This window comes from Alexandromys fortis, unplaced genomic scaffold (genome assembly GCF_014885135.2).
Source record: "Alexandromys fortis isolate MF-2015 unplaced genomic scaffold, M_Fortis_MF-2015_v1.1 scaffold_149, whole genome shotgun sequence".
Classification (NCBI taxonomy): Eukaryota; Metazoa; Chordata; class Mammalia; order Rodentia; family Cricetidae; genus Alexandromys; species Alexandromys fortis.
The window spans coordinates 1,917,896-1,941,423 of NW_026068025.1; the positions used below are offsets into that span (position 1 = coordinate 1,917,896).

Below are 23,528 nucleotides of genomic sequence, written 5' to 3' on the forward strand. Positions count from 1 at the left end.
CTTACCTGCCACAGGGCCACTGAGAAAGGAGAAAGGAGAATTCTGGAATCTTTAATAGCTCTGCCTCATACTGCAATCAATAAGTGAGATCAAATGACTACACAGTACTTTTTCCAGAATAATTAAATATATACGGCTGTTGAGAAGTGAAGTCTCAAATTTATAGTCCTTGATAACCTGTCCCAGATTTCTGAAATAAGAACAGCCTGCCAGAAACACCCTCCAAAGCACAGGGCAGGCTCAGTGGCCTACTACAGGGCAGCTTGGTGGTCTCGAGGGAGCACAGGGTTCAGAGGGTCCTGGAACAGTCCTACCCTCAGAAGTCGGGCAAGCCTGGTAGTGAGAAGTTGGAAGCAAAATTCTCCACGTCTTCCCGGAGACTCTTCAGAGCACTCTGGTACTTCTCATCCCCCGCCAGCTTCTCCTTGAACTCTTTCAGTGTGGCCTTCCCGGCCATGTCGCTCTGAATCTGCACAGTCAGCTCTATCCCTGTGCAAAAGACAGTGAGTGCCAACTGGGGCCTCCTTCACTACATATCCTGCTATAACTAGGTGATTCTGGGCCGTGTCCTTTGTCAACAGACATGAGGGATTTGTAGACCAGCTTTCACCCATGGCTGGGTCTTGGCTACTAAAACACACAAGCAACTATACACACAAGCAAGACATTTGAACTCCCAATACCTCGCCCTCCCTTACCTCTGTGGATAAAGTGTGCAACTTTTTGGAAGTCTTCCTCCAAAAGTCCACGGGATGTCAATGCTGGGGTCCCCAGTCGCAGTCCACTGGGCCGTAATGCGCTCTTGTCACCTTTGAGACAAGCAAGGTCCTAAGCTGCGTCAAACACACTACTGTGCCCACTGTATTTTCAAAGGAAAGTTGGGTAAAGATCCTAGTCTGTGGATCCCAACTTGATCTAGCAAGGAGGCGACTGACTTCAAAACTAGGGTGTAGGACAAAGAAGCATGTGGGCTACTGTATTAACCGATGAAAAGCAGTCCTTGAGAGGTTAACATGTGGGCCTGACAGGAGAAATGCTACTTGGTTTAAAAAATTCCTGTCTCTTACAGCTGTGCCACTCAATTGTCCTTTCCTTTCTGCCCTTCCCTAAGGTGGTCTGTCTCCTAAGCTGAATACTTTCATCAGCTCCAACACTGGCTGAAAGAAATGCAGATAGGAGGGCCATGGAAGGAATGACCACAGAGGAGTCTCACCTGGGCAGGTATTCTTGTTGCAGGCAATAGAACAGGCTTCTAGTACCTTCTCAGCCCTTCCACCATCGGTACCCTTAGAACGGAGATCCACTAGGATCAAATGATTGTCAGAACCACCTGGAAACAAAGTTGGATAAAATGGAATTAGAAGGTTGGCCACACAAGGAAAAGAACCTGCGGTTCTGGAGAGGTGGGCAAAGATGCTCCACTAGGAACTGGGAAGAGGACATGACATAAAGGGGTGCAGAGCTTCTGACTGAAGTGTCCAGCAGCTACTACAGCCCAGACTGCCTGTGCCATGACATGGTAGAGACCCACACAGGCTGAGGAGCGGTCAAGTTCTCATATTATGTGACAAATGACTCTAGGTAAACGTTCTACCAGCCTTTCTGATGCCCATTTTAAGACTCTTTCTGGGATAGGCATGGCGTTACATGCTCTCAATCAGTCCCACCACTCGGGCAGAGGCAGGTGGATCACATATGAATTCAAGGCCAGCCAAGACTTCATAGTGAGACCTTTGTCCCAAAAAACCAAAATAACAAAAGAGCTCCTTTTGAGTAGTGCCAGCTCAATTAACCATGCAGATGGGGTAATGACCATATATGTTCTGGAGGCTCTGTTCTAAACCCCATGGCAAAACAGACTGGATACCCGGCATTCATAATGTTCATGACCAGAAGCAGTGTTTTGAGATTTGAGGGTTTTTTTCCCCCCACATTTTGGAATATTTGCTAGACCTTATTAGTTGAACACCCCTAACACAAAAATGCTAATCCAAACTTTTAGGCATCTGGTTTGTGTTCAAAGCCTTCAGATTCCAAAGGATATACATATATTAGTGACATAAATAATGCTAAGATTCAGATCTCAAGGGTTCCCTAAAAGTTCATGGTGTTAAAGGCCTGCTCTCTATTCTAGAGTTACCAAAAGGTGACAGAGCCAGATGCTGGCCACTGTGGTGTATGCCTATGTCATACCTAGCATTCTGGAACTGGAGGCCAGCCTGGGCTATGTAATGAAACCAATTCAAAAAGACACTCACCCTGTCCCACAAAAGACAGGCTTAATAGTTGGTTTTTTTTTTAATATTTATTTATTATGTATACAATATTCTGTCTGTGTGTGTATGTCTGCAGGCCAGAGGAGGGCACCAGACCTCATTACAGATGGTTGTGAGCCACCATGTGTTAGCTGGGAATTGAACTCAGAACCTTTGGAAGAGCAGGCAATGCTCTTAACCACTGAGCCATCTCTCCAGCCCCGGCTTAGTAGGTCTTTAGGTCACTGAAGGACTGTGGGATCTCAGCCCCTTTTTTCTTTCTTCTTCCCTGGCTGTGAACTAAATGGCTGTGGTTCGCCACAAGCTCCTACCATGATGTACCTGCCCAAAAGTAAAGGGACTAACTGGGTTAATCTACTGTGGACTTGATCACACACTCCAAAAATGAGCTAGTCTGTCTTTGTGTTACGCTGATTACCTCAGGCACTTTTTTTTTTTTTTTTTTTTTTTTTTTTTTTTTTTTNATGATGTACCTGCCCAAAAGTAAAGGGACTAACTGGGTTAATCTACTGTGGACTTGATCACACACTCCAAAAATGAGCTAGTCTGTCTTTGTGTTACGCTGATTACCTCAGGCTTTTTTTTTTTTTTTTTTTTTTTTTTTTGGATTTTTCGAGACAGGGTTTCTCTGTAGCTTTTTGGTTCCTGTCCCTCAGGCACTTTTTTTATAGACACAGCTGGCTAACAGATGAAGAGGACAGCAGTAATAACAGAACTTTCTGGACCAAGCCCAAGGTCAAAAAGATCCTCTAGGTCTTTCCACTTTGAACTCTTTTTAAACCATGGTGTGGCCTTGGAAGATCACTTTTTACTTCAACCCCAGGCTGTACTGCAGGAATGATTCCAAAGATCCCAGGTCAAAAAAAAAAAGAAAAGAAAAGAAAAGACTGGTGTGTCACAAGGCTGTCATACATGACAGGAACCAGGGAAAGCCTACTGTGCCCTGGCCTCATGGATGCTATCAGCAAGTGGAAGGATCCTGACTCTGCCACCTGCAAGTGGGTGCAGCTGTAACCTGACATCTGTTATCCAGAATGTGCATTGGGTGTCACATGGCAGTTGCTAAAACACACAAAAGGGAAAGAACTATAGCTGAGGGTATGCTCAGTTGTGTGAGGTGGCAAGAGTCAATGCAGTGGTGGCAAACCACACCCTGACCAGATAAACCAAGAGGCAAGACTTCAATATACCCACCCAAGAAAGGTCAGCCCAGTTTTGTGAGCATTTAGTATACCTGTGACTATTTTGTAGCCTAGGTCTGTGAGGGCCTCAGACAGAGCCCTGCAGTTGGCCACCACTTGGAGCTGGTAGATTTTGAATTCTGTGGTCATGGCTTGCTTCAGGGCCACAGCAACACCTGGACAAAGAGACAGATTTAAATACAGGTATTGACTCAGGAGCAGGCCTTGTTTTCAGGGAACCCAGTATCTGTGAACTATTACATCACCCCCCTCACATGACCAATTATCTATTTCTATTCTTGTACATGGCTAGGGATAGAACCTAGGATCTAACGCCCATACCCATTGTTTTAGCCCTATAATTACCCTACCACCCTTGCAGACATCACTAAAGACACTCCCCAAGGACTGCTTTGGAGGTAAGCTTATCTCTGGGGATGAAAGCCCAGTGTATTCTGATTACCACAAGGATGGATTTTAGTCCTTTTGTGCTTGATATATGGAAATGAATCTCTGAATGAACGAAGTCAGTGACATAATGCAGCATTCTGAGCTGTCCCAGGAGGAACGGCCTGCTTGCCCCCTCACCACCTCGGAGCACTGACACCCTTGTAATTACTCATGAGCGCTGTCTGACTACAAGGGACGAGAAGCAGAGCACCATGCTCAATGCACACACTGATGTCCTGGTATAGAGCACCTGTCTGCTTGTGGAAACACTAAGTTCAGTAGCAGGAACCATGAGACCTAAGCAGACCCTGCAATGAGGAAATCTGAAAACCCAGAGCCCATGCCCCACCAATGTGCTATGTTAAGCTAAACTAGCTTCCAACTCAAGAGATCTGTCTGCCTCTTCCTCCCCAGTGCTAGGATTCAAGGCATGTGCCACTATGCCCCCATTTTTGTTTATGGGTGTTTGGCTTGCATGCATGTATGTGTGCATCACTTGCATCCCTTGTCCCTGCAGAGACCAGAAGTAGATATTGGATTCCCTGAAACTGGAGTTACAGATAGTTGTGAATCCCCTGTAGGTACTGGAAACTGAGTCAGGTCCTCTGGAAGAGCATCCAGTGCTCTTAGCTGCTAAGCCATCTCTCCAGCCCCGATGTGCTGTTCTTTTCCTAGCAGTGTGCACACTAATGTCCTGCCTGAGAGACCCCACCTTGTCCTGGGTGCCTCAGTACCAGCAAGTGCCACAGTCACTGCCACAATGACAGTGAGATGATTCAGAATGTTAGTAGTTATCTATAAGCCATGTGTCCAAATAGAGGGAAAAAGGAGAAGAGAGCCTGTAGGGCTCCCATGGAACCCAGGAGTCACTGCTGTAGCCAGGGTTCAAGGTGTGAAGGTCATAAAGTGTGAGCCCACACCCCCACAGGTGTGGGGATATGGAAGAGAAGCAGCTCGTCACATAGGATTGGGTCCTAGTTTTCTTCTGTGCCAGCTCTACTCATCTTTCAGGTATCTGCCTAAGGATGGCCATCTGAGCGCAACAGTCACTTCTCCCTGTCCTCCCGTGTACCACTTTTAATCACCTCCCCTTTTCCTGTACACACACTCTCTCTCAAGTTCCTTCTCTAGTGTGGAAGTCCAGGAACGTACTCTGGAGGACAGCTAGGATGGGAAGTATAGACTTCACGGCGCTGTGATGTAGGGTGCAACCCAAGGGCTCTACAGTAGACTTGGTGACGTTACCAGCAATGGCATGGTTGTGGGGCCCCCCCTGGAGGCCTGGGAACACAGCGGAGTTGATGAGTGACTCCAGTTCATAATGAATCTCTTTGCCAGTCTTGGGATCCACACTGCGTACACCTGGTAAAGAAACTAGGATGTTAGCAGACAGACCTGTGACTCACAGCTAAATCGATAAGAGTGCAGGCAGCCCCACCTGGACGGGTTTGCAATGGCAGGGCAAAGGCCCTTGCAGATGGATGACAGACTGGATTACTGGTTTCAGTTGTACACCTGGTTCCCCTTCCCCCCCACTTTTTGAGACAGCCTTGCTATGCAGACCAGGCTGTTCTGGAACTTAAGAGATCTTCCTGCCTCTGCCTCCCAAGTGCTGGGATTAAAGGAATGTGACGCCATGCTTGGTTCCCTTTTCCCCTTAATTAAAAAAAACCCACACAACTCTAGCAAGGGCATGAGGTGTACACCTTTAATCCCAGCACTCAGGAGGCAGAGGCAGGAGGATCTCTGAGTTTGAGACCAGTCTGGTCTGCAGAGCAAATTCCAGGACAGCCAGGGCTACAAAGAAACCCTGCTTCAAATACAAAACCCACAAAGCTATTATTGTGTACGGACATGATATGCATGTGGATACACATGTACTATGGCAAATACCATGGCAAAGGTCAGAGGGCAACTTTGTGGATTTGGTTCTCTACTTCATGTAGATTCTGGGGACTGAACTCAGTCACTGGGCTTGTGTGGAAAGTGACAGTGACAGGACGGCATCAATGCTCAGATGACTATTCATGAGAAAAAGTTAATAACAAAAATAATTCCTATTCAATGGTAATCATCACTATCACCTACATATTCTTGTAAGCCAAGTTTGGCTACAGAAGCACTTGGTGTCAACTCACTGAATCCCCCAAACAAGTCTAGAGGCATGGATGCTACTGCAACACTCTCTGCTCTAGAGATGAGGAAACAAGACCCAGAGAAGCCGCCAGTGGCCCGAGATGGCACAGCAGCAAAAGAGGCCAGAGCTACTCTTACTGGCTGAGGGCCAACAAATCCACTGAACACAGCAGACACAACAAAGGTCTCCTCAAATGCCAACCCAGGAACCTAGCATACTGTGACCTAGACTATAATCTGGTCACTTGAGAGGCTGAGATAGGATTGTGCTACAGTATGAGATTCTGTTTCAAAACCAAAACAACCAAACAAAAAACAAACCAACAACTCCACAACTCCAAGCAAGCTGACAAAGTCCTCAGAGGCTGCAAGACCTTGAAGACCGAGGCGGCACCTGACTAGCACTTGCCCTCAAGATCCCACCAGGGTAAGACACTGGAAGGCTAATTTCCATGCTGCTGCAAGGCTATGGGCTACATCACTGTTGATATGACTTTCACCATTGTGGGAACTCCAGAATAAGGGGAGTATTTGCAGAGGTGGGGTGTAAGGAAGTAGGAAGAGAAACACCGTACTAAACGATAAAACTCACACAGAGGTTACTTCTATTTGTTTTATGCGTGAAACATGATTCTGAACTCCCTAGCCCTAGCTGGACTAGAACTTGAACTTACTATGATAATCAGGCGGCGCCTAAAACTTGCAGCTGCCTATGCCTTCAAAGTGCAGGATTACAGAAATGTACAACCGCACCGCCATGCCAACCTCCTGTATGAGTGCTTTATAGTTTAGTTATTATTGGGTGTCAGTGTTGGTCTCACTGTCGCCCCCCACCCTGTAGAGTCAAAGTCTCAGGCCAGCCTCTGACCTTCTGGTTTCGAGCTGGGATTATAGGTGTGTACCACCACACCAACCCCAGTGAGTCTTTTTTTTTTAAATACTAATTTATTTATTATGTATACAATATTCTGTGTATATGTCTGCAAGCCAGAAGAGGGCACCAGACCTCATTACAGATGGTTGCGAGCCACCATGTGGTTGCTGGGAATTGAACTCAGGACCTTTAGAAAAGAAGGCAATGCTCTTAACCACTGAGCCATCTCTCCAGCCCCAGTGAGTCTTTCTTTATGAGGTCCATGAAGACAGCTCAGCAGGCAAAGTGCTTGCTGTACAAACCTGTCAGTCTAATCCCTGGATCCCACAATGGAAGGAGAAAGCCAGCTTCAAAAGTGGTCCTCTGTCCTCTACAGAGCTGTGACTTGGGGCTTCCTTCAAAGCCCATCACTGCTCTTTCCTGAGACTATTCCAGGTACAAGATCCTGATCTTTCCCAGAGTCACAGTCCAGAGTTTTCCTGATTTCTTCCACACAGGAAACGTTAGCCCACCCTCTGCCTGTCCCAGCATGTAGGCACTTACCCTTTCTGTAGAATATCATACCAGCACGGCAGCCTCTGAGGGTTTTGTGCGTTGTGGTGGTCACCACATGGCAGTGTTCAAAAGGGGAAGGAACCACACCAGCCGCCACCAGCCCACTGATGTGTGCCATGTCTGCCATGAGATACGCCCCATTGTCATCAGCAATCTTCCGCAATCGTGCATAGTCCAGGTTCCGAGAGTAGCAGCTGGTCCCTGAGACAGAGGAGATGACATGGTAACATCAAAGGTGTCCAGGGCAGCTGAGCTGGCCTCTAATGTACACATCTGCTAGGAGATCCCCCCCCATCTTTGAGGACAATGTGTAGTGTGCCCTCAAAACCATATCTGAGCTGGGTGTGGTGGTGCACACCTTTAATCCCAGCCCTTAGAAGGCAGAGGCCAGTGGACATCAAAGTTTGAGACCAGCCAGGGCTACACGATGAAACTTGTTTCAAAACAATAAACTAATAAAACAAAACAAAACCACCCCTGTGAGCCAGGCGGTGGTGGCGCACGTCTTTAATCCCAGCACTTGGGAGGCAGATCTCTGTGAGTTCAAGACCAGCCTGGTCTACAAGAGCTAGTTCCAGGACAGCCTCCAAAACCACAGAGAAACCCTGTCTCAAACCCCGCCCCCAAAAAAAACACCCCTGTGTTTTTATACATGATAAGAAAAACATAAGGCTTGAATCACTGATGTACTAAACACTATCGATGGCAAGCAGTTAAAATTTCTTGTCTGAAAGCTGGGCAGTGGTGGCGCACGCCTTAAATCCCAGCACTTGGGAGGCAGAGGCAGGCGGATCTCTGTGAATTCGAGGCCAGCCTGGTTTACCAAAAGCTAGTTCCAGGACAGGCTCCAAAAGCTACAGAGAAACCCTTTCTTGAAACAAAAAACAAACAAAATAAAACTTCTTGTCTGAAAGGGATGTGAACAAGGTCTACTTTTCCCTCATGTGGTTCCAATAATAACAAACCAAAGTACAAGTTCACCCCAGGAAACCAGAGCTTCCTGGGCTTACTTATGGGTGAGAAATTAGTGACAGAAGTGTAGGCGATCCAAATGCAGTTGCACTGGGAAGTCCTCACCAGCATGGACGGCTTCCTCACAACAGCATAAAGAAAGCTCTCTTCTCCTAGTCTTCCCCAGCCTAGATACTCTAGCCTCCCATGGAGGCCACGTGCACTTGGGGCCAAACTGCACAAATGGCCGGGAAAAGTTGCCTGACACTCGGGTGAGGGTTCAATGACCCTCTGGCTCTCTCCTTTCAATAGGGCAAATATCAACTGTCCACAGACCCAATCAAGATGGACCCTGGAAAGCAGGCACAGCTGACCTCATGAAGATGGCAGCAGCCTGGCTCAAAAAATAGCCAATCCAAGTCTTAAAAGGACAGAATATGTTTCAAGTCTGATCTCTGCACAGTGAGATGGAGGACGCGATATCTTTACATTCTTCTCTGGAGGAGGCAGAGGCCCTGCCCAGGAACCAGGCTGCTTCCAACTGCCGCTCACCTGCGATGATTAGCTTCGGGTGAAAGAGGCTGGCATTCTCCTCCAGCTGGTCATAGTTGATGTAGCCAGTGTCTGGGTGCACCTGTCGGGAGCACAAAGACACAGGCTTGGCTGCTTCCTCTGGTCACACAGTGCCCCCTGCCCATCCACCTGAGCACATTCAACCTGCCACAACACAGACCAGGACCTGGGGCAGGGCAATGTACTCCGTTTGCACAAGGGTATAAAAAGGGTATAAAATGTATTCAGTTCCCACACAGACTTGGAAGCCCTCACAGGGGTCTCAGGATAAGGGGGAGTCTTAGCCCTGGGTACTACACTATGCTACAGAACAAAAAGTCCAGGAAATGAGAAAGGCACAGCCAAGCTTTTAATCCTAGCTACTAGCTGAGGCAGAAGGATTGTCCTGAGTTCAAAGTCAGCCTGGGATATAGCATAAGACCAAAATAATAAAGACAAAGGCTGAAGAAATAGCTCAGCAGATAAGAGTATTTGCTATTCTTGCAAAGGCAGATTCAGTTTCCAGCACCACAAGATGCACACAACTGTCTGTAATCCAGGAGATCTGACACCCTCTTCTGACCTCTTCAGGCACTAGATACACACGTTTTATATATGTATGTACACACATACAGAGAGAGAGAGAGAGAGAGAGAGAGAGAGAGAGAGAGAGAGAAATACTCATACACATAAATTAAATCTTAGACACCTAACAACAACCAAAACATACCAGCTGGAAGCACTGACACACTCCCAAGCTAGGAAGCTTCTATCTGGCAGGACAGTGCAGAGGCCCCCACTGGAGACCAGAGAGAGGGAAAGCCTCCATTTTCAGAAGGGAATGGAAGCAAGTATGAGATGTGAACTAGTAACAGCAACGGAAGGTCAGTGTTGCAGTCATTGAGGAGAAAGAAAGCACTGGCCCTCACTGGGCAGCTGCTTAGTCCAGGAGAGATGCGCATGAGCTGACGTGAGAGACAGACGGCCTGAGGAAAGCGGACAGAAGACAGCCCTGGTGAGCTGCTAGCAGAGGCAGCCTGTCCACAGAAGCTGTGCCTCCTGGACCCAAGCCAGATCGTCCCGTCCACACCTGACAGGCCACCACAAGTACTCTAGTGGCCAAGGGCTGCAGCAAGTACAGTGCTTGAGAAAAACGGGGCATTGGAACACAGGAATGGGCTTCATGGAGTAATCAAAAATAGCACGAAGCTGGCCAACACCCCATCAAAGGGTACAGAGAAAATGTCAGTAGCCACTCCCTACCACAATTCTTTCACTGTCGTAAGAACAGAAATCAGCTTTTATGCTCTAATGTAAGACCAAAGAGAAGACTTGGTTATACTGTCCCATGTTTAAAAATCTGGTTTCCAAATTGGGCCTTTAATTCCGCACTTGAGAAGTAGAGGCAGGTGGATCTCTGAGTTCTAGGCCAGCCTGATTTACATACATGATAGAGAGACCCCCATTTAAAAAAAAACAAAAACCCCAAAAAACAAAAAAATCTAGCCAGGCGGTGGTGGTGCTTGCCTTTAATCCCAGCAATCGGGAGACAGAAACAGGTGGATTTCTTTGAGTTTGAGGCCAGCATGGTCTACAGAGGAAGTTCTAGGGCAAGCTCCAAAGCAACAGAGAAACCCTGTCTCGGGGAAAAAAATAAGGAAAAACATAAATACATAAATAAAAAATCTAATTTCTAGACTGGCCAGTAAGATCTGTGAAGAAATCCTCAAGCTGTCCAGAAAAACAGTCACTCACACCCACAGTAGCTACGTAACTGAGACGTGGCCGATTTCACAGTAAATAAGATTCCACAAAGATGACATCATTTGTGTGTACACGCACATGAGTACCATGGAGCACATGCGGAGGTCAGAAGCAACTTAAGGAATTTAGGTCTCTCATTTTACCATGTAGGTCCTAGGGTTTGAACTCAGGTCACCAGGCTTAGCAGCAAGCACTTTTGCCCACTTAGCCATCTTGCCAATCCTCAAATTTATTAAACAAAGAAAATCACATCTAATATTTAGCTCAGTAGAAAGATTCAGTTATCTTTTTCCTGGTTGCCAAAAGAAAACAATCAGAGACAGTGTATTGAACATCAAATAACCCAAAGAGAGACACCAGGAAGGACACACTACCAGACAATGGAAAACATGAATGTTTCCCTCTTCTATCCAGTCACACTTAGCTGTTTTCAGGATTTATTTACTGCATGTGTATGGGTGTTTTGCCTGCATATGTGTGCCTGGTACCAGTGGAGGCCAGAAGGTGTTGGCTCCCCTGGAACTAGAGTTACAGGTATAAGCTACCAGGTAGGTGCTGGGACCTGAACCTAGGTCCTCTGCAGCTCGTAGACACCTCCAGCTCCCATTGTTGGTCAAATGGACAGATTGTAATGGTACATATGAGCCCTTGGGCCTTTTAGGTTTTAATTTTATTTTTTTTTAAACTCAAGGTCTCACTGACTTGAAACTCATGCAGCCTCATCTGGCCTCAAACTTCATAATCCTTCTGTCTTAGCCTCCCAAGTGTTAGACCTATGTGGAGGCCTCAAATCTATCTTTCTTCCCCCTTGCAGGGCTGTGGATTAAACCTAGGGGTTTTGTTTGTTTGTTTGGGTTTAGTTTTTCGAGACAGGGGTTTTTTGTAGCTCTGGAGCCTGTCCTGGAACTAGCTCTGTAGACCAGGCTGGTCTCCCTCAGAGATCTGCCTGCCTCTGCCTCTCGCGTGCTGGGATTGAAGGCGCACGCCACCACCGGCTGAACCTAGGATTTTGTGCATGATAGGCAAGTACTTTTATCAACTGAACTATACTCCCAACCCCCTATTTGCATTTTGGGGGTTCATCTGATAAAACAAAGAGTCACACGCCTACACACACCCCACACAAACATTTGCTGTGGGCACTGGCTCTAATGGAACTGATTCCAATGGGGCACATGGTCATAACAATGGCTGAGAACAGTCTGTGAAATAGGGTAGTGGTGGGCTACAGGGCTGGGCTGTAGAGGCCTAAGGCTATTAATGGTGAAGCTGCTAGTACTGATGCTAGAGGTGAGGACACTGCCATACTTGTACCCGCTGACCTTGGTGAAGACAGACCTGTGCCACCAGCTGCTGCTAGGGGGCTGGCTATCTGATCCCTTTCTCAGTCATAGCTTCCATCATGTTATAGCCTTGGCCCAAACCTTAACTCCCCCTTCCTTGTCCACAGTGTGCCAAGAGCCTAAGGAGTCCTTGGGGCATGGAAGTGAGATCCAGTAGAAGGGGCTGCGGCAGTGCTGTGTAAACGCAATGACTTATCCCCGCAGGTACCAACTCACAAGGGAAGTTCTGAGGAGACACACAAACCCCTACCTTATAAGGCATAGATTCAAAGAAGATAGATGTAGCAGAGATCTTCTTCTTGTCTGTCATGAAGCCATGAGTCAAATGACCTCCATCTGGCAGGTCCAAGCCCATGATTCGCCCATGGGGCTCTACCAGGGCAGTATACACAGCGAAGTTTGCAGGGGAGCCTGAAACAGGGAGAACAGAGAGGCACTGAGTATTTCTACCCACGAGGCACAAAGGGACATCCGGGAGCTTGGCTACACAGTTTGACAATCACTTGGCAGGCTATCACCACGATTTTCTTGAGCCTTAGAAAGTAATGCTGCCCTAATTTCACCGATTGTAAGTTCCAGGGCAGAATGCTACATGGGAGGGGAGTGCAGAGCTAAGTCCAAGGGCAATGGGGATGAATGCACAGATTCCTTGGCTTGTCTCTGTTACTTAGGAGAAGGCTTCTGTGGGACTTGACTTGGTGGCTGTAACCCATCGAACTAGGCCTAAGGAGCTACCCAGGGTCTATGTGCATGCAACAATCACCTGAATAAGGCTGGACATTGACTCCCCAGCACTGAGGATCCAGATGATAGGCCTGCAAAGCACGCTTCTGACACAGTGTCTCTAGCTCATCAATGAACTCGGTCCCACCGTAATACCTGCGAAGACAAGCAAGGTCCACACACACCCTAGGTCCAGTTTCTGTGCCTAGCAGAGGCCAAAGATGCCAAAGGGTGGGCAGAGTATGGTGGGGGAAGTGAGTCCTGCTCTAAGGCTGCTGTGAAGATCCAGTAGCTAGGCCAGGTCTGGTGGGGCACAGCTCCCAGCACTTGGGAGGCAGAAGCAGGAGGAAGCTGGTGCTATCTATATACAAAGACCCTGTCCCAAGAAAAAAAAAAAGAAAAGGAGGAAAAAGAAACAAGGGTATCTCATGATAGAATTGTGGTCTCTACAGGATCCACCCTTTCCCCATTTCCACTGGAACAAATGCATACATGTGCAAAAACCACTGTCAAGGGGCTGGAGAGATGGCTCAGAGGTTAAAAGCATTGCCTGTTCTTCCAAAGGTCCTGAGTTCGATTCCCAGCAACCACATGGTGGCTCACAACCATCTGTAATGGGGTCTGGTGCTCTCTTCTGGCCTACAGGCATATACACAGGCAGAATATTGTATACATAATAAATAAATAAATATTAAAAAAAAAAAACCACTGTCAACTTCTGTATTTCGCCTTAAAATGACCAGATAGATAGATAGATAGACAGACAGACAGACAGACAGACAGACAGACAGACAGACACATAGTCTGATAATGGATGTAATAGACAGACACACAGAAGACCACTTGAACTTAGAAGCATGAGGCCAGCCTATGCTATGCAGTGAGATTCTGACTCAAGAAATCGGTTTCAAGGTGGTGTGTGTGTAAGTCAGTGGAGGAGACTTGCCTGGGCACATAAAGTCCTAAATTCAACTCCCAGCAAAACCAAAAAAGATTAGGCATAGTGATGTGTGCCTGCAAAGCCGCCACTTAAAAAACAGGTAGGAGGATCAACACAAGTTTGCAGCCAACCTGGTCCACACCACATTATATGGCTACATAGTAAGACTCACAAAACAAAACACCCAAAGTTTCAAGTTCTGAAGCACTAGTTTCAGATACAGAATGCTTAACCAAAGAATCAAGTAGATATTTTAATAAAAAAACACTTCTGATTGTAAGCATTTCAGAGAAGGGATACAGGCTTTTTTTCCCCCTCACATCCCAGATATAAAGGTTCTCAGAACAAAAGCCACTCTGTAGCTTTCTTACAGGACAATGACCCTTCCTAGCGCCTGGACCGCATCTCTCATAGACGAGCCTGCTTCTAACCACGTGAACTCAGAGGGACAAGGACAGCCTATGCTACACAGGTCTTACACAGGGACTGCTGAGTGTGACTGCTCTGAGAAGATCACAGAATCCCACCCAGCAGAGAGCTGGAGGAGTTACATCAGAGAACAAGAAGAGAAGACAAGCCTGTAACTGGGGAGCTACAGGTTTTTGAAAGTTACACATTAGTTGAAAGCCAGACACTGTAAATTCCAACTGCAATAGCACTTGGAAGGCTGAGGCAGAATTGTCAGCTGGGCTATGTAGTGAGTTCAAGGTCAGCCAGAACCACAAACAAGAAATAAAAACAAAATGGTCAGAGCAGGATCTTAAGATTACTCACTCACCTTTGGCCTGGATACCCCTCGGAGTATTTGTTATTTAAGCAAGATCCCAGGGCCTCCAACACAGCTCTGCTGGCAAAATTCTCCGAGGCAATCAGTTCCAATCCAACCCTCTGCCGGTTGCTCTCTTTTTTAATAATGTTGTAAACCTTATCAGAAGGAAACAGGCATGGGGTTGGAGCGTAGCTCAGTTGCTAACATGCTTATCTAGCATGCGTTATCCCTTGGGTTTGATCCTCAGCATTGAGTAAATTGGGGAGGGTGGCACATGCCTGAAATCTCAGTCCTTGGGTTGTGAAGGAGGATCAGAAGTTTAAATAATTAGGAAAACAGCAACAAAAAATAAAAACAAATTGAACAAACAGAACTTGCTGGCACAGAATCTGTAATTTCAACATCTGGGAGTGTAGGTGGGATGACCAGAGGCTCAGGGTCACCCTCAGTTAGCTTTAGTACACCTGATTTCTATTGTTTGTTTGCTGAGATGGGGTCTCACTATGTGCCTAGGCTGGCCTGGAATACGGTCCAGGCTGGGTTCTAATTCAGTGATCCACTTGCCTCTCTGCCAGCATTAAAGGCATAACCACTTCCCCCAGTTAATTTTCAATTCTATCCTTACGTGTTACTAAGTTCTTATCTCTGCGAACCTTATTCCAAAAAACATTTGAGAAAATACAGCAGAAGGAAAACTCCACTAATGGTTGCCTGGGGTGGAGAATCTGGGGAGAATAGGGTAGCTGCTCATGGATTCCCGGGTATAAAATGTCTGTATGTCACTGCAAGTGCAGATGCTGATGGACAGACGATTTCTCAGCTTTTGAGAGAGGCAAAGCATGGGGCACCTGGAAATGCCACTTCAGCTTTGAACAGTCTCCTTCCCTGGCTAGAGAGATTCTGATCTCCCCTCCTGATACTGGGCAGGAGCAGCAAGCCGCAGTGCCCAGTGAGCCCACAACGGGACACACTCCTAACCGTCATGCTCCACACCGCCACGCCTGGACATGTGACAGGTACGAAGCAGATTCAGTGCAGTCTGGCCCATTTTCAACTTATGTGGGTTTATTAAAACATAACTACAGGGGGCTGGAGAGATGGCTCAGAGGGTAAGAGCATTGCCTGCTCTTCCAAAGGTCCAGAGTTCAATTCCCAGCAACCACATGGTGGTTCACAACCATCTGTAATGAGGTCTGGTGCCCTATTCTGACCTGCGGGCATACACACAGACAGAATATTATATACATAATAAATAAATATTTAAAAAAACATAACTATGGCATAAATCAAAAACCACTATATGCTAAAACACTGAACTGTATGACTGAATAATGTAACAATAAAAATGTTATAAAACCAAACTGCTTTAGGGCATTTGAGTGTGTCTGTTCCTGGGCAGTGTAAAGGAAGGGCCAACCTTTTTCCTGTTTTCTAGAGCACCAAGCACTGAGCTCAGAAAAACCTACATTTACCCGCAAAGGACTATCAACCACAGCTTCTCCATCTGCTCCTGTGGTGGTGCTGGAGATGTAGTTGGGAAAGAAAACGCTCCGCCACCACACTGCACCCCAGTCCCGTCCGTCACTCTACAAGGCCATCTGTACACAGTCCACTCAGGGTCGTAAGGAGTAATTTCGAGGCCAGGAATGCAGCACAGCAGTGGACACATGCCTAACAGGTGAGGACCTGGTTCCACCCCTCACAGCACAAAACAAAATGAAACAAAACAAAATCCCCACAAAGCAACAACAAAAAAAAACCCACCGTGATCTAAACAAGGCTGCCGATGTAAAAGCCTGGGAAGGGGCCCGAGTCTCACCTCTGCGTCACTGTCCTTGAGGGGTTGTGTCAACATCTTCTCGTGAGAAGACCACAGGGTGATGTCCATGTCGGCTGCTGCAGTGGTTCCTGCGTAAAACAAAGGGAAAACACACGTGGGTCCCAACGTCGACTCCAGCGAGCCTCCCGTGTGTGTGTGTGTGTGTGTGTGTGTGTGTGTGTGTGTGTGTGTGTGTGTGTGTGCGCGCGCGCGTGCGCGCGCGCGCCAAGAGCATAAATCCCTGGAAACCAGTTGGGGCTCCTTCCTGAACTTCGTACCTGATTCTTCTCATTCCAAAACTCTGCCCTAGAGCCTCTTCCTTCCAAGCTTCCTAGGTGGGGTTCTCCACGGAACCCTGCACTGCCAGCTAAACATCAGTCTTTTCAATCTCCCACAGTTTCTAGCACAGCTACACTGGAAGAAGTAATCTCCATCTAAATGATCAATCAGACCCTTTACTTAAACCAATTCCACTGGCAGAGAACTGGTCAGTTCCTGTGAAACAGTAGACATTCCTTATCAACGTCTGTCACTGGGTAAACATAAATTAACAGAGAACACAGGCAACCCCACGGCTGCTCCTTCCAAGATGCCCAGCAGCACACTTTATAGCTTGTTCTCACATGGTCCAGGTTGGCCTTAGACTCGGCACGTGGCTAGAAATGACTTTGAACTCTTTCTTCCATCTCCCAAGTGCTAGGATTATGGGCACATTCCACCATAGGCAGTAAACATTTTATAATTGAGTCCTGCGATCTCCGGTCCTGGACACAGTTCTCTCAGACTCTGCGGAAGCACACGTGGAGCTTTGCTGCTCTCTGACTAGGCACTGAACACCAAGCTGTGTTGTGCGAAACGTTTAGCCACGCACATAAAATAAAGTACATAAATGTAAAATAAAAACACCGCATTCAGTCTGGGCATGGTCGCGCACGCCTGTGATTTCCGCACTTAGGACACTGAGGCAGGTGCCATCCTGGGCTACAAAGAGTTCCAAGACAGTCAAGGATATGCAGAAACCCTGTCTCAAAAACACAAGCAACAAAGCAAAACGAACCCACTGCACCCACAGCTCTTCCTTTACACAATGGCTGGCAGCCCTCCTGTCCTTTTCTGTTAACTTGTGCAAACTTTATTTACAGGACAAGTAGTTAAGGACCTTCCACTGCCTACTACTCTTTTGTGCTGTGGTCAATAAATCCAAGGGGGAGGCGGGGAGCCGACCTGCCTTTATGGGGCTTCCTCAGGGGGAGAATGACCATAGACCAACATTAATACTGAATACCTAAGGCCCAAAATAGGTGAAAAATTGAGGTGGCCAAGACAGGAGGTCTGCTGTGGAAAGGACACCCCCAACAGAGAACAGCCAATCCTGAGCAAAGAGCCTACTCTCTCAGAGGGTACACTCCCAATCCAGTCCCAAAGTAGGGCTCCTTCTCTCCCTGGAAGAGGTAGACAACGGAACTGTCAATCATCTTTAAACAGAAAATACCTAATTAGGACTTTCAGAGTAGTTATATTCACACCAGCATGGAATCATTAGACAAACATGTGGCCACACATGAGAAAGCACAGACAAGTCAGTTTGCTTCTGCAGCTGCAGTAGCAGCTCCCTGGGAAGGAGAGGTTTACGGGTGACCTCAGCAATGCATGCAAAGCACCCCATGAGTTTCTTCCCCCAACATCAGCACCCAGGAAATCCAGACACCTCTCTGGACCCTTGGTAAGTTAGAACCAGAGCTTTACCAGTCAGGTTGGGATCTTTGCTCCGGGAATCCCAAAGGGCAACAACCTCTTTATTACATATTAACTGCCGAAGGCCGGAAACGGAGTCTCTCCTAACCATCGAGAACGAGGGCTCAGTCTTCTCTGGAGAGCCGGACTCTTATCCTTTGGCAAGGTGCATTCAGTCCCATCCTTCTCAGGAAGAACATGTCCCCACCACCTCTATCTAGGTACCACCAGCACCCCTATTCTGGTCCACAGATTCACTTGCTGCCCATTGGCCCACATGCAATGGCTTTTCTGATCCAAGACAGCCCTAGGTGGGAACTGTAGGGGTGGCCTCCTTTCTGCTCCCCAACTCAGCAGTCTATTCTTGCTTTGACTCCTCTCCCTAGAATCTACCCTGAAACTCACTCTGTAGACCAGGCTGGTCTTGAACAAGCAGAGATCCGCCTGCCTCTGTCTCCTGAGTGCTAACATTAAAGGCATGTACCACCACCACCTGGCTGCTTGTTTTGGGGACAGGATTTCTCCGTGTAAATTTAACAGTCCTGGTTGTTCTGTCCTGGAACTCTCTCTGTAGACGAGGCTGGCCTCGGACTCAAAGGTCCACCTGTCTGTCTTCTGAGGGCTAGGATTAAAGGTGAGTGCCTGGAATTGTCATTTTTGGCTAACTCGGGAAAACAAGCAGCTTTTTTTTTTTTTAAATTAAGGTCTATAGGTTTGCCAAAGTCCGTATTAATTTACTACTATTATTGCTTTTAAATTGTAATAGGGACCAGGCTTGGTGGCCTTCCTTGTCTTGCACATAAATTTTTGTGTTCTGCGGAGTTACTTTATCGAACTAGGGTTATACAAATGAGCTAGAATCCGAGCTCTGGTTTACTTCTGGTTCTTCCCAGAACCCTGGGTAACAATCATTCACCTCCCTTCGACATTCCCTCAAGGAAAAAAATTTAAAATGGATTCCGTAGGGAACCTAAACTGGTGTTTCCAGTCCAGCAACTGCCTAAATCAACCAAACACATTCGTGTTTGTTTCAGTTAACCAAGGGTCACCTAACTTCCAGACCTTGAAATAGAGGCACTGAGCTCTAAGATCCCCACAACCCAACCCGTCTCCTAGACTAGGGTAACAAACTGCAGACAAACAGGGACGTGCTAGTAAACCCAAGGTAGTGCTTACACAACCTGAGCCAAACCTCAGAAGCTTCACTAACACGTATAAATCAAGGGGTTCCATCCCCGGCACCCCATAAATCAGGAGTGGTAGCTCTCGCTGGTGAGTTGGAGAAGTTCAAGGTCATCCTTGGCTACGCAGCAAGTTCGGGGCTAGCACGTGCTACTTGGTACTCCCCCACCTCAAAAAACAAAACAAAAAGAAACAACCGCAAAGATTAGACATTACATACCTAGTATTAGACGGATGGGTTCTTGTGAGTAGGTCTCAATCTGTGGTCCAGGACGACTTCCAATTCACTTGGTAGCGGGACCTGGACTTACACGCCTGAGCCTCCGGCCTTTCGGAAAGGGGTTAGGGTGGTGTGATGGCACAGGCCTTTAATCTCAGCACTCGGGAGGCAAAGGCAGGTGGATCGCTGAGTTCCTGGAGAGCACGCGAAGAACGACCCGATCCCCACCGCCAGCGTGAAAGCCACAGCGCGCTGTCCGGAACAACCCGCCAAGTCCCAACAGCTCAGCACGTGCCCTGGGAACCAGCCCACAGCCCACGTGACACGCCGCGACCGGGGGAACCCAAACTTGGCGCGCTGAGCGCAAAGCTCCACTAGGCTCTCCCTAGCACAGCCTGCCCCGCCCCGCCCCCTCGGCTGCCCAATCAAAGGGCGCGCAGTCAGGTAGAGCCCGCCCCCAACCGCCCAGGCGTGATTAGCTGCGACAGGCAAAGCGGGAAGGAGGAAGGGAGCTGGAGCTGGAGGGAGTGGGAAGGAGGAGGGGACTGGGTGGCCCTTCACCTCGGGATCTGGGACTTTTGGGCTTTAGATCTGGCTGTAGAGTGAGGGCTTGTGTGATCCAGAAGACCTGGGTAGGGCTGGGGATCGAGCCTATCTCGAGTTCAATTCCCAGCAATTTTCACCACTGAAAATTTTCACCCAGGGGATCTGTCTCCAGAGTTCTGGGGTTAAAAGTATGTGCCACTATGCCTGGCTTAAATAAATCTTATTTTAAAAGGAAAGAAGGATAGCTAGGGCCCTAGTGTCTACCCACCAGCCAGTACTGCATAATCCCTGTCACAAAAACCCTTGAGACAAACGCCTGACTAAACACCAAGATTCAGGCTAGGTGGCTGTCTCAAAAATAAAAGTAAGGCTGGCTGTGTGACTCAACAGTAGAGAGCTTGCTAAGCATATACAAGGGTCTCTGAATTCAATCTGAATTACACAGGAAAAACTAATGGAGCAAATTATAATGCCACGGGGCTGGAGAGATGATTCAGTGGTTAAAAGCATTGGTTGCTGTTGCAGAGGACCTGAATTCAATTCCCAGCACCCACATGGGTGGCTCACAACCATTTATACCTTCAGTTCCAGGGGATCGGATGCAAGTGGTGCACGCATATACACACAGGCAAGCAGTTGTACGCATAAATAACATAAATATTTATATATACACATATAAATGCCACATATGCATAAAATATAAAAAACACTTTGGTAACAAAATTAACTTAAAATAATAAGATTTCAAAACATTTTAGAGCTGCTGGTGGTGACGCACTTCTTTAATCCCAGCATTCAGGAGGTGGAGACAGGCAGATCTCTGAGTTCAAGAACAGCCTGGTCTACAGAACAAGTTCCAGGACAGCCAGGGCTACACAGAGAAACCTGGTCTCTAAAATTTTTTTTTAATTTTTAGGTGTATAAATGTTTTGTCTCCATATATGTATGTGTACCATGTGTGTGCCTGGTGCCCTTTGAGATCAAAAGGGGTTATGGATGGTTGTGAACCACCATGTGGGTGCTGGGAACAGAACATTGACCCTCTGCAAAAGCAATAAGTGCTTTTAACCACTGAGCCATCTCTCCAGCACCTAACAGAAAGATTTTTAAAAGCAATAATAAAAACCTTACAAGGGCTGAGATTCACACCTCTGCTCTTCCAAGAACTGTGACAGTCACCTCTCAGCCTCATTGCACCCAGAAGTTAGATGTCTAGCCTGATTCTTGGTAGCCCACACCCCCTCATAGTGCCCAACAAATTCCAAAGTGTGTAAAATATGGCTAGTGTGGCAGCCCAGAAACCCAGACATAGGGACTTAGTCCTTGAATCCCAGTAGCAGGAGGTAGAAACAAAAGGATTATTGTAGGCTCCAGACCAGACTGGTCTACATTAAAAGCTCCAGACCAGCAAGTGAGACCCTGTCTCAAAAAAACTAAAAAATAAAACCTAACTCAGAAAAGCTTACAAAAGCCAGTACGGATGGGGAGCAACTCAGAGGAGGTCCCAGAAGGCACTGTTACTTTCACTAGTCACACGTACTTGAATCAGAGGATTTTGCTGAATGCCTTTTTTGCTTAGAGAGGATTCCTTGTGCCCCACCCTTCCCCAGAGTGGACACCATCCAATAGGAAGCTTACTGGGACAAGCAAAAGGGAAAGAAGTACAATTATCCAGTGGAAATTAGAGCTCTCCTATGTTTGACACTGGGGATCTACCCATGGGAAAACTTGCTATCGTAATCTCTCCATTCTTTGAAGTCCACATAAACCAAGCTAGCTAGGCTTTCTGTCAGTTTGAGGACACAGATATATCTTTCCTACAGACTTGAAATGTAGCTAGGGCTGGTGAGGCATGTCTGTCCTTAGGAGTCAAGAGCAGAAGGATGATAAACTGAAAGCCCAAGCCAGGTGGTAGTCACAACCAGCACTTGGGAGGCAGAGGCAGGAGGATCTCTGAGTTCCAGGCAGAACAGCCAGGGCTACACAGAGAGACTCTGTCTCAAAAAGCAAAAACAAGGGGCTGGAGAGATGGCTGAGCACACTGACTGCATTACCAAAGGTCCTGAGTTCACTTTCTAGCACCCATATGGTGGCTCACAACCATCTGTAATAAGATTTGGTGCTCATATCTGCAGGCAGATATGCAGTCGAAACACTGTATACATAATAAATAAATAAATCTTAAAAAAAAAAAAGGAGCCAGGCAGTGGGTGCCTTTAATCCCAGCTCTCAGATGGCAGAGGCAGGCGAATCTCTGTGAGTTTGAAGCCAGCCTGGTCTACAGAGTGAGTTCCAGGCAGTGCTGTTACACAGAGAAATCCTGTCTTGAAAAAATAAGCAACAATGGGCTGGAGAGGTGGCTCAGAGGTTAAGAGCACTGACTGTTCTTCCAAAGGTCCTGAGTTCAATTCCCAGCAACCACATGGTGGCTCACAACCATCTGTACGGAGATCTGGTGCCCTGCTCTGGCGTGCGGGCATACATCGAGGCAGAATGTTGTATACATAATAAATAAATAAATCTTTAAAAAAAATAAAAGAAAAAATAAGCAACAATAACAAAAGCCTTAGAGTTGTGACCCAAATCTGTAATCCCAAATCTATAATCACAAAATTTGGGAGGCTAGGGCAGGTTTGGAAATTTGAGACCAGTCTCTGCTACAAAGTAAGACCTAGGCTCAAAAAAACAAAAATCCAGGGCTGGAGAGATAGATGGCTCAGCAGTTAAGAGCACTGACTGCTCTTTGAAAGAACCTTAGTTCAATTCCCAGCACCTGAAGAGTGGATTACAACCATCTGTATCTTCAATCCTGGGGATCGCGGACACCCTCTTCTGGCCACCTCAGACACTGCATGCATGAGTACCATCCTTACACTAAAAATAAAGGAGAAAACCCCACAATAACTAAAAAAATAAAAAAAATAATAAATAATAAATAAATCTACCTCCTTGCTAAGAAGTTTGTTTTTCTTCTGGATAGAGGTAAAAAGTACTGCAGTACCCAAAGAGAACAAAGTATCTTACCAGGCCAGAAATGATACACAGGTTTTTAAAATTGCGTTAATTTTTATGGTGGTTTGTGGTAGGACCCATGTGTGAAGGTTAGGAGGCAACTTTGAGAACTGAACTCAGGTTGTCAGACTGAATGGCAAGTGGCTTACCTGCTAAACCATCTCTCTGGTCATGTTATGAAAGTTTAATAAAGATGGACACCGTGGCATGGATAGCTCAGTTGATAAGGTGAAAGCTTCCAGGAAGCCCTAAGTTTGATCCCCAACACTGCACAAACTGGCCATGCTGGTCCAATCCTGTAGTCCCCATACTTGGTAGGTAGAGGAACAGGAGAGAGTTCTAGTAAACTCTGCTTGTTTTTTGGCTCTTGGTTTTTTTGTTTGTATTGGTTTTAGTTTTGGTTTTCTTTTGTTTGTTTGTTGATACAGGGATTCTTTGGCTGTCCTGGAACTCGGTTTGTACACCAGACTGGCTTTGAACTCAGAGATCCCACTACCTCCA

The 23,528-nt window shown here is 46.9% G+C and overlaps 1 protein-coding gene across 3 annotated transcripts; it reads right to left on the reverse strand.

Annotated features, from left to right (window-relative positions):
* Positions 1–30: 30 nt before the first annotated feature.
* On the reverse strand, positions 31–19,793 carry Shmt1 (serine hydroxymethyltransferase 1). Of its 3 annotated transcripts, none has more exons than XM_050163707.1 (12): positions 19,470–19,793; positions 16,334–16,422; positions 14,524–14,669; positions 12,846–12,961; positions 12,333–12,493; positions 8,976–9,057; positions 7,461–7,673; positions 5,153–5,269; positions 3,511–3,633; positions 1,214–1,330; positions 699–809; positions 31–489 (listed from the first exon to the last, which is right to left on the reverse strand). In XM_050163707.1, exons 2-12 carry the CDS (start codon positions 16,400–16,402, stop codon positions 317–319), a joined length of 1,428 nt encoding a protein of 475 aa, XP_050019664.1. In that variant the 5' UTR covers positions 16,403–16,422; positions 19,470–19,793; the 3' UTR covers positions 31–316. The 3 variants fall into 3 exon arrangements, with proteins under 3 accessions (XP_050019664.1, XP_050019663.1, XP_050019665.1); XM_050163706.1 differs by lacking the exon at positions 19,470–19,793 and adding an exon at positions 18,080–18,194; XM_050163708.1 differs by lacking the exon at positions 19,470–19,793 and adding an exon at positions 16,612–16,633.
* Positions 19,794–23,528: the final 3,735 nt, after the last annotated feature.